Raw genomic sequence first — 12,011 nt, forward strand, 5'->3', positions numbered from 1 at the left:
ATTGCTGTTTCTGGATCACTCCCATCCTATGGCCTGAGAGCTTTTCTTCAACTGCTCTCAGCCTTGGCCAGGGACTGCTCAGTCCCATGTTAAATTGGCCTTAAGAAACCCTTCCTGACCACTTCCCACCCTATGTAAAGTAAAGGCTCCATGCTCTTGTCTCCCCTGGATGAAATTTCTGGGCCGTATGTCTTTTCTTGTGGGGTTGGTGCATGAGAGTCAAAGTGTGTCTCTGGTTTTACATGCAACAGGGCTCAACAAACGTTGAGTGCATGCATACCCGCTATGCTCAGGCCTTCACTAGGGTATTCTGGAATGCAAAGAGGAAGGAGGAACTGGGACCTACTCCTGGGGGCCCAGAAACTTTAGAAGATGCCATCTAGGAAAAGAACCTTATCCAAGGCATCTAACCTCTCATCTTTGCACATAGTGATGCATTGAAGGAGCTGCTTCTGGTGAGTGGAATTCTATTCCAAATTCATTCTTAGCAAATTAGGAGGCTAATGGCATGACCAAGTCCCATTCTGTGGGAGATGAAGTCTAGACAGTGACCTTTTCCCAACAGCTCCTTGCTGAATGGAAAGAATGCAGTGTTTTCTCAACTTTGGTGGTTGTGACCTATAGCAAGAAATACATCTTAATCTCCACCTAGTACATACATACCCACTGATATGTGAAGTGAAGATTTACAAAGCAGGACTGACCCTTTCCTTGTGTGAGAACTTGGATATTTTTTTCTTCTATTTCATTCCAATTTCATTTTTAGAAATATGGGGACTAGTGAATTGATTTCAGGACCCACAGTATGAAAGTCATTAGCGTAAGTGTCAAGATGTTGGAGTCAGACCCAGCCTTTGGACACCTAGAAGCTGTGTGGCCTTAGGCAAGTCATTTCCCTCTATAACAGAAGTTTCTGTTTATTCACCTGTAAATTAGGGCTAATAAGGAGCCTACTTCAAGGGGTGACTGTGAAGATGAAATGGGATCACTTAGGTTCAGTGCTAAGTGTGAGCTTTTGATGAGGAAGAATGGTAGTCAGGAAAGACTTCCTGGAGGAGGCGGCACTGAGGCAGGGTGGCTGGATGACAGGGACTCACTACCATTCTCAGCAGGACCAGGACACCCATGCAAGCACCTCAGGGCAGAAAAGGCCCTGGTTTCTCTTCTAGGATGGGCAGATTTATTCTTAAAGATTTTTGGCTGGACCTAGAGTTGACCACACTAGATGCCTTTGCCTTCTAATCCACCTGGAATTGATTTTTGTGTCTGGCCTAAAGATCCAATTTCTTTTCTTTCTCCTGTTTCTGAATGGATAACCAGTTACCCCCCTCTGTTTATTAAAGAGTCCATCCTTTCCTGCTGATTTGTACACCACCACTCTCATATATCACAGTTCCATATGTGCGCGGATCAGTTTCTGGACTCCATCCTGTTTCATTGGTCTATTTATCTACCCCTGTGCCAATACCACACAGTCGTAATTACTGTCACTTTATAGTCATTCTCCATGTCTGATAGGCCTCCCCCAGCCTTGTCCTCTCCCTTAGAAGTACCTGGGCTCTCTTTGGCCTGTGTTCTTCACCACATGTCTCAGATTCAGCCTCTGAAGGAAGACGATGAAAGGACCCCAAGGTCCTCTGGCTAAGCTGTCCTCAGTGAGAATCTCCTTAGAGAGCCTGGGCCCACAGTACCTTCTGGAATCACTGCTGCCATCAACCTTGGTTGGCTCTTAAGCCTCCCAGAATGTACTTTTTAACCGATTTCTTGAGAAAAGTGCCAGTCGGAGTACCTTCTGCCTGCCACTAGCTCAGTGGCTCCTTTGGTTTCCCTCCTAGTGGCTCAGCCTCGTCACCCAGGGTGCCTTGGGTACTCCTTGCAGAAGACTGTTTGCTTCCCTGGACAGACAGGGATGTGTCCTCTAATGACAATGCCAGGGTCCTTCACCAAATCTTATCATCAACACCAAATTATTTGACTTAAGTGCTTGCAAATATTTTCGTTACCTGAAAATAGGCCTGGGGGTTGGGTTGTAGGAAGAGATGTGTTTTGCTTATGTTTATGTTATAATTTAGTCTGTCCTGAGTGGGAAGATCCAGGTTGAGTTCTTTGCTGCCTTCTCTGGGGACCATCCTGACAATGGCTTGGATGGCAAGGAAATGGCTCATCACAAGCTCTGATTTCATGAACTGGCTTAAAGAAAGGAACATTACTTGTGGGTCAAATGAATGGACTTGGTAAATCAGATGTGTGTACCCCACGTGTTTTCAGCATGTGTGCCTCTAGACTTCATGTATTGGGTAATGGTGGGCATTATTATTATGGTGACCCACCCCTGGCCTGGGATTTGGCCTTGTTGACCATGGGCAAAGCCCCCTCCCCTTGGGCCTTGGTTTGCTTGTCTGGGAGATGAGGTTTTACACTGGGTAATCTCCCTGGTTCCTTTGAACCTTTGTCTATGTCAGTGGTTCTCACCCTTCCTAATGCCATGAGCCTGTAATCCAATTCCTGTGAGTTGCAACCCACAGGTTGAGAACCACTGGTCTATGTGATTCTACTTCTGTGATTTAAAAGCACAGAAATAAAAAAACTATTCTTTCCATCCTCTTGGCAGGAAGACTGTTCTTTCCGTCTTGCTTTTGGTTACTAATCTCTCCCTTCCTGTACTGAGAAGGTGGTTTTCTCTAACCAGCTGGAGCTGGGTGAGGGAACCCTGTAGGCCACAGACATAGCAAGGTTGGAATTCTTGAGAAGCTGCACTGAGTCTTGCCTACCTCTGCACCCGGGAAGAATTGTTGCTTCTTGACAAAGCTGAATCTGCCCTTTCAAGCCCGGGGGTCCTTGGCATAGGCATGGATTAGCCCAGCTTGGTGGCTGAGCTTAGAACGTGGTGGTGGTATTTGACTAGGCTACTTCATGGTCTTAGTGTTGAGACATCTCTGTTTCCTCTTTCAGACTACTGAGTATTCAGCCATGGCCTCACTTGCTGGAGGGCTGGACGACATGAAGGCCAACCTGACCAGTCCCACACCTGCTGACATTGGGAGCAGTGTGCCTGGCCCGCAGTCCTACCCCATTGTGACAGGTGAGGGCACCTGGGGTATGGGGGAATTCGTGGGGGAGGGAGGGAGGGAGGAAGGAAAGAGGGGAAAGAGAGAGAGAAAGAGAGAGATAGAGAGAGAGATTTTGTGCGTGGTGACAATCGCCTCTTGGTGCTTTGGGGTGTGACTGGCCTGTTTTGTATTAATGAGGTTATGGAGTTCGGGAACAAAGTCAGGTGCTGGGCCAGGCTTGGGCTGTGGTTAGATGTGGCTGTATATTGTTCCAATAAAGCCACGGAGAACAAATACCAAATGGATTGTGGACAGAGTGGGAGCAGGGAAAGTCCTTTTAGGGGGGTCTCTGTGGGTGGGGCTGAGTTTTCAGAGGCCTAGAATTTATCCCCTTCATGATAAAGCCAGGCTTGGTGGATGCCAGCTTCTAGAACAAGTGGGATTCCTTGCAGACTGCTGATGGCTGTTGGCATTTCGAGTATCTAGGCAGAGTCTGAGTCAAGAAGGGCAGAAGGCTTAAGCTGGAAGGCTCTGGGTGGATGCAAAGCAGCTGCCCTTCTGGAAGGCCCAGGGCTAGCCTCTTATAAAGAGGTCATGGGCCCTGAAGACACATTGTGGGGTTTGACCTTGCTATTTCCTAGCTGTGCAATCTTGGGTGAGTCATATAAAGATTCTATAAAGTGAGACAAGTGTTAGCACCTACCCCATTAAAAGGTTCGTTCAGGGGCCGGGCATGGTTGCTCACACTTGTAATCCCAGTACTTGGGAGGCCAAGGTAGGTGGATTGCCTGAGTTTATGAGTTCGAAACCACCCCGAGCAAGAATGAGACCCTGTCTCTAAAAAATAGCTGGGCATTGTGGCGGGCTCATGTAGTCACAGCTACTTGGGAAGCTGAGGCAAGAGAATCACTTAAGCCCAAGAGTTTGAGGTTGCTGTAAGCTGTGATGCCATGGTACTCTATTAAGGTTGACAAAGTGAGACTCTGTCTCACAAAAAAAAAAAAGGTTCATTCATATAAGGTAATTAGACTCTAGTCTAGCATATAGTATGCACACAATAAATATAGGTATTATTCCTCTCTTGGTGGCTGGTCATCCTGGGCCTTGTTGCTACAGAAGGGCCAGTCGAGTGGGGGTGGGCAGATGGGCAGACCTCATACCCCAGCCACACTAGGATAATGTGGAATCTTCTTATGGACAGAACCAGCGGCTGGTGTGGCGAGTTGTCCAACTCGGAAGGCAGGAGGCCCTCTCGGGTACTGGGCAAGTACACAGTGGGGCTGGTGGGCTGCACGTGGGCCAGAGCCTTGGATCAAGTCTTAAGTAGTAGGATGTCCCTATGGGTGGGTAGGGGGGACCCAGGAAGTAGTGATAGAAACAAGGGGCAGGTGACTGCTGTTGCATTAGGGAAGCTGGGTTAGACTCAGGTTAGCTCTTGAGGGATGAGCCATTTAGGACCAAGCTCCAAGGCAGGGAGGGGCAGCTTTAAGAACAGGATTTCAGATCAGTGCCAGGGCTCAGCAGGAGCAGCGAGGGCTCTTCTTGCAATCTAGGCACCACATGAGGGCCAGTCAAGTGACAAGAGTGACTTGGTCCCTTGTCCGAGATGGGGCAAGAGCCGAGGGGGCAGACGAGCCTGAGGTGGGGAGGTATTGGCTGGCCATAGGTCAGGAAGCCAGGGAGCCTCAGTCAGAGTGACTTTTACCAATGTCACAGATGTCCAATGAGGTCCTCTCCCCTGGCATCAGAGGAATCTGTGACAATACCTTTGAGGACACCCTCATTTTATAGATGCAGAAACCAAGTCTCAGGGAGGGGCTTGCCCAACATGAGAGGTAAAAAGAGAATAAGAGCTGACTTCTGTCTCTTAGATCCTGGGTCCTTACTTTGTCCAAGGAACCACAAATAATTCAGGAGGTGGGGTTGGTAGAGTGGAAAGAAATCTGGATTAGCTAATAATATTAAGTGGTACTATTCAGCTAATAATACTAAGTGGTACTTTACTGAGTGCACTATGCTAAGTGAATTTGTTTTACCCTCAGAGAAACTCTGGGCAGTTAAGTAGCCTGAGATCATGGCTGCTGAGCAGCCGAGTTGCAGTTGAACACCAGGGCGTGTGCTGCAGGCCACTCCACTGCACAGCTCACCTGGGCTCCTCCAGGGCTGTCACTGCCTTGTTCTCTGGATTTTGGGCCTCACTTTTTCCATATGCAAAATGGTCCTGGCCTCTCAGGGTCCTGAGAGGAGACTGTTCTGCAGAGGGGAGGTTTTATTTTTGGGGTTCATGGGAAACTTGGGCTTAGGCAGATCACAAAAAGACATTCCAGGTATACCTTGGAAACATTATGGGTTTGGTTCCAGGCCACCACAATAAAGCAAATATTGTAATAAAATGAGTCACATAATTTGTGGTTTCCTAGCATATATAAAAATTATGTTCACTATCCAGATAGTGATTACTCTGATTGATTTGGGCAAAGTAAATTGAAACATTCTTGAAAGGATTCACCATTCTGGATGCTACTAAGAATGCTCATGATTCATGGGAAGAGGTAAACATATCCACATTAATAGGAATTTGGAGGAAGTTGACTCCAACACTCTTGGAAGACTTTGAGGGGTTTAAGACTTATAATTCTAGTTCTTTTGCTATTTCCATTTGCAGAATAACTGCAAATTTGATGAAAATAGCAAGAGAATTAAAATTATAAATGGAGCCTGAGATGTGACTGTTATGCTGGCAGGCATGAAAACAGCATTAACCTTCTTGTATATATTTATCAGAGCTCTTTGGTGACTAGGTAAAATAAACAGTCATTTGTTGTTGTTGTTGTTGTTGTTTATGAGACAGAGTGCTGTGGTGTCATAGCTCACTACAACCTCAAACTCTTGAGCTCAAGCCATCCTCTTGCCTCAGCCTCTTGAGTAGCTGTGAGTATAGGTGCTGCCATGGTGCCTGGCTAATTTTTCTATTTTTAGTAGAGATGGGGTCTTGCTCTTGCTCAGGCTAGTCTCTAAATCCTGAGCTCAAGGGATCCATGTGCCTTGGCTTCCCAGAGTGCTAGGGTTTCAGGTGTGAACCACCACACCCAGCCTATAGGTAATCATATTTTAAAAGGAATCTTTTTTCTGAGCAGTAGATCTCAAAAGTAGGCTTAAAATATTCAGTATACTGGCTAGGCACAGTGGCTCATGCCTGTTATCCTGGCACTCTGGGAGGCCAAGCCAAAGGATTATTTGAGGTCAGGAGTTTGAAACCAGTCTGAGCAAGAGTGAGACCCTGTCTTTACATAAAATAAAAAAACTAGCTAGGAATAGTAGCATGTGCCTATAGTCCCAGTTACTTAGGAGACTGAGGCAGGAAAATCACTTGACCCTAAGAGTTTGAGGTTGTAGTGAGTTGTGATAACATCACTGCACTCTAGCTGAGGCAACAGAGTGAGACTGTTTTAAAAAAAAAATTCAGTAAACCATGCTGTAAACAGATGTATGTCATCCAGCTTTATTATTCTGTTTATAGAGCACCAGCTACATTACCCCTAACGAGAAAGTCAACCTGTCCTTTGAAATTTTGAAGCCAGGCATTGACCTTTACCCTCTAGCTATAAAAGTTCGAGATGGCATCTTCTCCAGTGTAAGGCAGTTTTATCCACATTGAAAATTTGAGGTTTAGTGTAACCACTTTCGTCAATGATCTTAGCTAGATCTTCTTGATAATTTGCTGCAGCTTCTATGTTAGCACTTGCTGCTTCATCCTGCATTTTTATGTTATGAAGAAAAAAACTTATAAATATCTCAGGCCCAAGTCAGAATGGTGCTTAATTTTGAAACATGAGAAGTATTCTAATTATCAATACAATCATTATTAACCTTTCTGTATGTAAATAATAGTTAACTAGAAAACAGAAGAAAAGAGCCTATTAACAAAAGAACATACACACATATATATACATGCCTAGGAATAAATTTAATTTTTTTTATTTTTTTGAGACAGAGTCTCACTTTGTCACCCCCCAGTAGAGTGCCATCATGTCATAGCTCACAACAACCTCAGATTCCTGGGCTCAAGCGATTCTCTTGCCTCAGCCTCCTGAGTAGCTGGGACTATAGGCCCCCACCACAATGTCTGGCTATTTTTAGAGATGGGGTCTTGTTCTTGCTCAGGCTGGTCTTGAACCTGTGAGCTCAGGCAATCCACTGGCCTTGGGTTCCCAGAGTGCTAGGATTATACGTGTGAACCACTGTGCCCAGCCCTAAACTTAACTTTAAAACTTCCCTAAGGAACATAAGAATAAATGAGATATGTAGTTTGTTTTTAGAGGGGAACACTGAATATCATAAAGATGTCAATTCCCCCTAAGTAATCTATTATATTAATTCAAAACTATCACAATCAAAATAACAATAGAATTTCTTTCAGAATTTGTCAAAATTATGCTCACGGATAGTTAGAAAAATTCTAAAATAGAAATCCGAGTGAAAGTCTTGGCATATCTAAAAGCATCTGATGAAGCTATAATAACTAAAACCAAAGTAAACAAATGGAGCAGCATAGGGAGTTGAGAAATATACCCCAATATATGTGGACATTCATAAATTCGGCATTTCAAATCAGTAGAGAGAAGATGAATTATTCATTCTGTTAATGGTGTTGGGACAATTGGGCCAGCTGTATCTCTACCTCTTTATATTAAAATAAATTACAGATTGAACAAAAATTTAAAGGCAGAAAATGAAATCATAACAAAACTAGAAAAAAGTGCAATGGAATTTTTTATAATCTCAGAATGGGAAAGGCTGTTTAAAATATATTCCAAACACAGAAAACAAAAAAAATAAATATAACTGTAAAAGTGTAAATCTTCGGTATGTATATGGAAACTTTCAGAAGTCAAAGAAAAAACTTGGAACGCAGATGACAAAAAGCTAATTTCCTAATATATAAAGAGTGTTTAAAGGTGAATAAAAAATCAGTAGAAAAAATAGGCAAAGGATATAGACAGTCCACTGGGAAAAATGCAGATGTCCAACTCATAGTTTTAAAACTTCAAATTAAAATAATCATGAGACACTTTGAAAACAGCAGTATCTTATCAAAGATTAAAGTTTGGTGTTGGAGAGGGTATGAAAAACAGATCTTTTTATATACCATTACAAGAGTATAAGTTGGTGAAATCTCTTTTGGAGGGAAATTTAGCAATATCTATCAAAATTTTAAATGCACATACCTACCTTTTTGATTCAGAACTTTTCTGCACTCTTAGGAATTTATATATTTTTTTTAGTGACAGAGTCTCACTTTGTCGCCCTTAGTAGAGTGCTGTAGGATCACAGCTCACAGCAACCTCAAATTCTTGGGCTTAGGCAATTCTCTTGCCTCATCCTCCCAAGTAGCTGGGACCACAGGCATCTGCCACAACACCCAGCTATTTTTTTGTTGCAGTTTGGCTGGGGCCGGGTTCGAACCCTCCACCCTCGGTATATGGGACTGGCACCCTACTCACTGAGCCACAGGCGCTGCTCCAGTTAGCAATTTATCTTACAGATATATTCTCATAGATACACAGTAATATCTATGTATGTAATAATTACAGAATTATTTATAATGGTAAACAAAGTCAATGCAACATCCATCAATAGGAGCTAGTTAAATAAATTTTAACATAATAAAATACTATGAACCATTAAAAAGAGTTAAGTAGAATTGTACTGTACTGACAGGAATAAGTGTCTAAGACATACTGCTAAGTAAAAAAAATTTGTAGAATAATATAGGTATGATCTCATTTGTGTGAAAAAATATAAAGGACAGACACACAGATGCACAGACACACACTTTGTATCAGATGCTTGTATGTGAAGACTGGTGGAGGATCCCTGAGCCTCTTCCACTGCTTTTTTTGGGGGAATTGGTGTGTGATGGGGTGCATCACAGTGGGGTTTCTCATCCAGTCTTACCCAGCATGCCCTTGGGATAACAAATATTTACAGAGCCCCTTTACTATCCTGAAAGTGAGTTAGTAAAATTGTAGTCTATTTTGGGCGGTGCCTGTGGCTCAAAGGAGTAGGGCGCCAGCCCCATATGCCAGAGGTGGCGGGCTCAAACCCAGCCACGGCCAGAAACTGCAAAAAAAAAAAAAAAGTCTATTTTCACATCTAACTTCAAAAAAGTCAATAAAGTCAATAAACTTCAAAAAAGTCAAAACAATGCCTTAACTATAAGGCAAATGAGAAATGAATGCAAAATTATTTATGATTAAATAATATAAACTTTGATATGTGAACCCTCTGTATGTTTAAACTACAAGACATAGTGAAGTAGCCCAGGGCTTTTCCCATGCATAGCATCACCGAGAATGCAACAGTCCCGAACATAGACTTAAGCAGAGGTGTGGACTTGGGACTAATCGTAACTCATACTACAAGTATGATTTTACAAATAGATGAGGAATTCTTGGCAAAGTTCCAAGTAAAACAAAGTGCAAGCTCAATTTACACGATAGTTGCATTCCTCAAAAATTCAGGGTTATTAGGACCATGGAAATCGCAAGTTCACATTTATATGTAAATGAAGTTCAGTTCTAGATTAAAATAATTACAAACAGGTTTCTCACCTACATGAATGTTTGGCAGGACATGAGAATAGTACAGGATGAACAAAAATTCTTTGCTGTGTGGGACTGTTCTGCTTGTAAGCCATCCTGCCCCTCAGTCATATAAAAGTCCCCTGCCCCCCATTTTAAAAACACACTCTGGGGAAGTTACAACTCCACTGAGAACTGTTAGAACACCATGAAGGAATGTCCCCAAGAGCATGGGACAGTCTTCCAGCCCCTCTTTTTTCCTTCTCCTCTGCCCCATAGCACAGGAGGTGCTCAGTTGGATGGTGAGCCCCACCCAGGACTCTACTTGGAGGCTAGGGGGCTGTGTCAGCCTGGGGACTGGAAGACAGGTGGCCTCCGTGCTGCTCCATCTCCGCCTTACACTCTGGGATTCCCAGGGAAGGTATCATCAGAAGAGTCGATTTCTCTCCTTTGTTTATATGCTGCATTAAATATTAACTTAAACCCCCGCTTTCCCAGCCTGGGCCACAGTTCAGAAACTGTTCACTATTTGCCAACTGGTGACATGACCAGACTGTTACTGCACCGTCAGCAGTTTGGGCCTGTCCTGATTGGGACTAATTATCTGCAGGTGTGTTCTGGGCCATAGGTCTGCTGATGGGGCAGCCACTCTGCCTACCTGCCAAAGAGGACTGCAGGTGGGGTGCTGGGCTCCCAGCATCTGCTCACCTCTCTGCTGGTGAAGGACCTGGTAGTCTTACCCTTTTGTCTGGGAGAACAAAGGAACAGGGCTAGTCTGGAGTCTTACTGGCCACTTTCCCTGAGGACCATCTCTGTATCAGCAGGCTGGCATTTCAGAAGGTGACAGAAAGAGGTCTCTTGTGGTCCAATGAGTTTGAGAAACACTAGCTGGGTAGGGGATCCAGGCTCTGGAGTGAGAGGCTCCTCCAAGAGCCATCCACACAAACAGACAGAATGGCTGCCAAGTCCCTGAGTCTACCAGCTCTGACTTGTCACCAACTCTGGTTCAGTGTTTGAAGCTTTAATACCCCAAACTTGGTAGCCCAAACAAGTCCACTCTCTTCCGCCTTTTAAATCTGAGCCATAGTGAGGGCTGGGGGAAGAGTACTAGACAGGAGTCAGAGGAGCAGCTTTGATTCTGGACTTCTCAACTAACTGATTCTATCTTTGGGCAAATTGATCATCTTCTCTGAGCCTCTTTTCCTATGAAATAGGCATGGCCATTTTGACCCCACCTGCCTTCCTTGACTATTTCATGTATAAAATGTGACTGTGGGAGGAGAGCGTTTGAGAACTGCCAAGGGGGCACCCGAATGTATATGGCAGCTATAGGAGAAGGAGGTCCAAGGGGTTCAGGATCCAGCATTGGCACGTCCCTGCCTTCCTCAGAGCAAGCGTCCTGACCATCCGAGGCACAGTGGGAGGATCACAGGGTCTAACCCCTCACTTCCACAGCCAGGGAGACCCAGGCTCAGATCCAGGTCACATCCAGTGAGGCATAGCTGGAGCTGGGGCTCCCCAGTGGCCCTGGTCTCCATAGCCTGCTGCTATTATATGACTGGATGGACTGAAAAATCCCAGTTCAAATTTCAGGAAGGCATTTCATTTAGCTTGCAACTGAGGATATCCGCAGGGAAGCCAGACTGCCTGAGCTTCACCGTGTTCTAGCTGGGTGACCCTGGGCAAGTTGCTATCCTCTGGGCCAGATTCCCCATCTGTAAAATGGGGTGAACAATGGAGCTCTCACAGGCTTCTGTGAGAATTTCATGAGTGGTCCATGCAGGGAGCCGGGCACAGTGCTTGGCGCATGGTAAACACTCAATAGATAGTAGTTACTGCTCTGTTTGTTTCTGGACTGTGTATGAGAGTCCTTTACCTCTGCCCTGGTGGTATAAGACAAATAGAAAATTGCCCAGCTACAACTTGTGTTGTAGGCCCATCTCTCAGAAGGGCCCTCATCCTGCAGAAATCCACAGAAGGTGATTCCATCTTGGAGACCCTGTCAGCATATCTGGCTGAGGGAAAGTGGGCATGGTGGGGGTCTCTTTCCCACGTGTTTAGAGTCCCAGTGTCCATCATTAGGAGCAGTTACATCTGCTATGTGGCTGGGGATTTTGGAAAACACTCAAAACTTTTTTTTATTATTATTAAATCATAGCTGTGTACATTAATGCCATCATGGGGCACCATACACTGTTTTTATATACCATTTGACATATTTTCATTACACTGGTTAACATAGCCTTCCTGGAATTTTCTTAGTTACTGTGTTAAGACATTTATATTCTACATTTACTAAGTTTCGTATGTACCCTTGTAAGATGCACCGCAGGTGTAATCCCACCAATTACCGTCCCGAAAACACTCAAAACTTGTG

The 12,011-nt window shown here is 44.3% G+C and overlaps 1 protein-coding gene across 4 annotated transcripts in view; it reads left to right on the top strand.

Moving 5' to 3' along the window:
- The window catches only part of PAX5 (paired box 5), a 190,452-nt gene that overhangs the window by 101,849 nt on the left and 76,592 nt on the right, over positions 1 to 12,011 (top strand). For all 4 annotated transcript variants that reach the window (XM_053573987.1, XM_053574010.1, XM_053573995.1 and 1 more), the window contains one exon: positions 2,953 to 3,082. In XM_053573987.1, coding sequence (XP_053429962.1) covers positions 2,953 to 3,082 — 130 coding nt within the window. The remainder of the gene's footprint in view (positions 1 to 2,952; positions 3,083 to 12,011) is intronic.

The sequence above is a fragment of the Nycticebus coucang genome, chromosome 2 (genome assembly GCF_027406575.1).
Source record: "Nycticebus coucang isolate mNycCou1 chromosome 2, mNycCou1.pri, whole genome shotgun sequence".
NCBI classification, from domain to species: domain Eukaryota; kingdom Metazoa; phylum Chordata; class Mammalia; order Primates; family Lorisidae; genus Nycticebus; species Nycticebus coucang.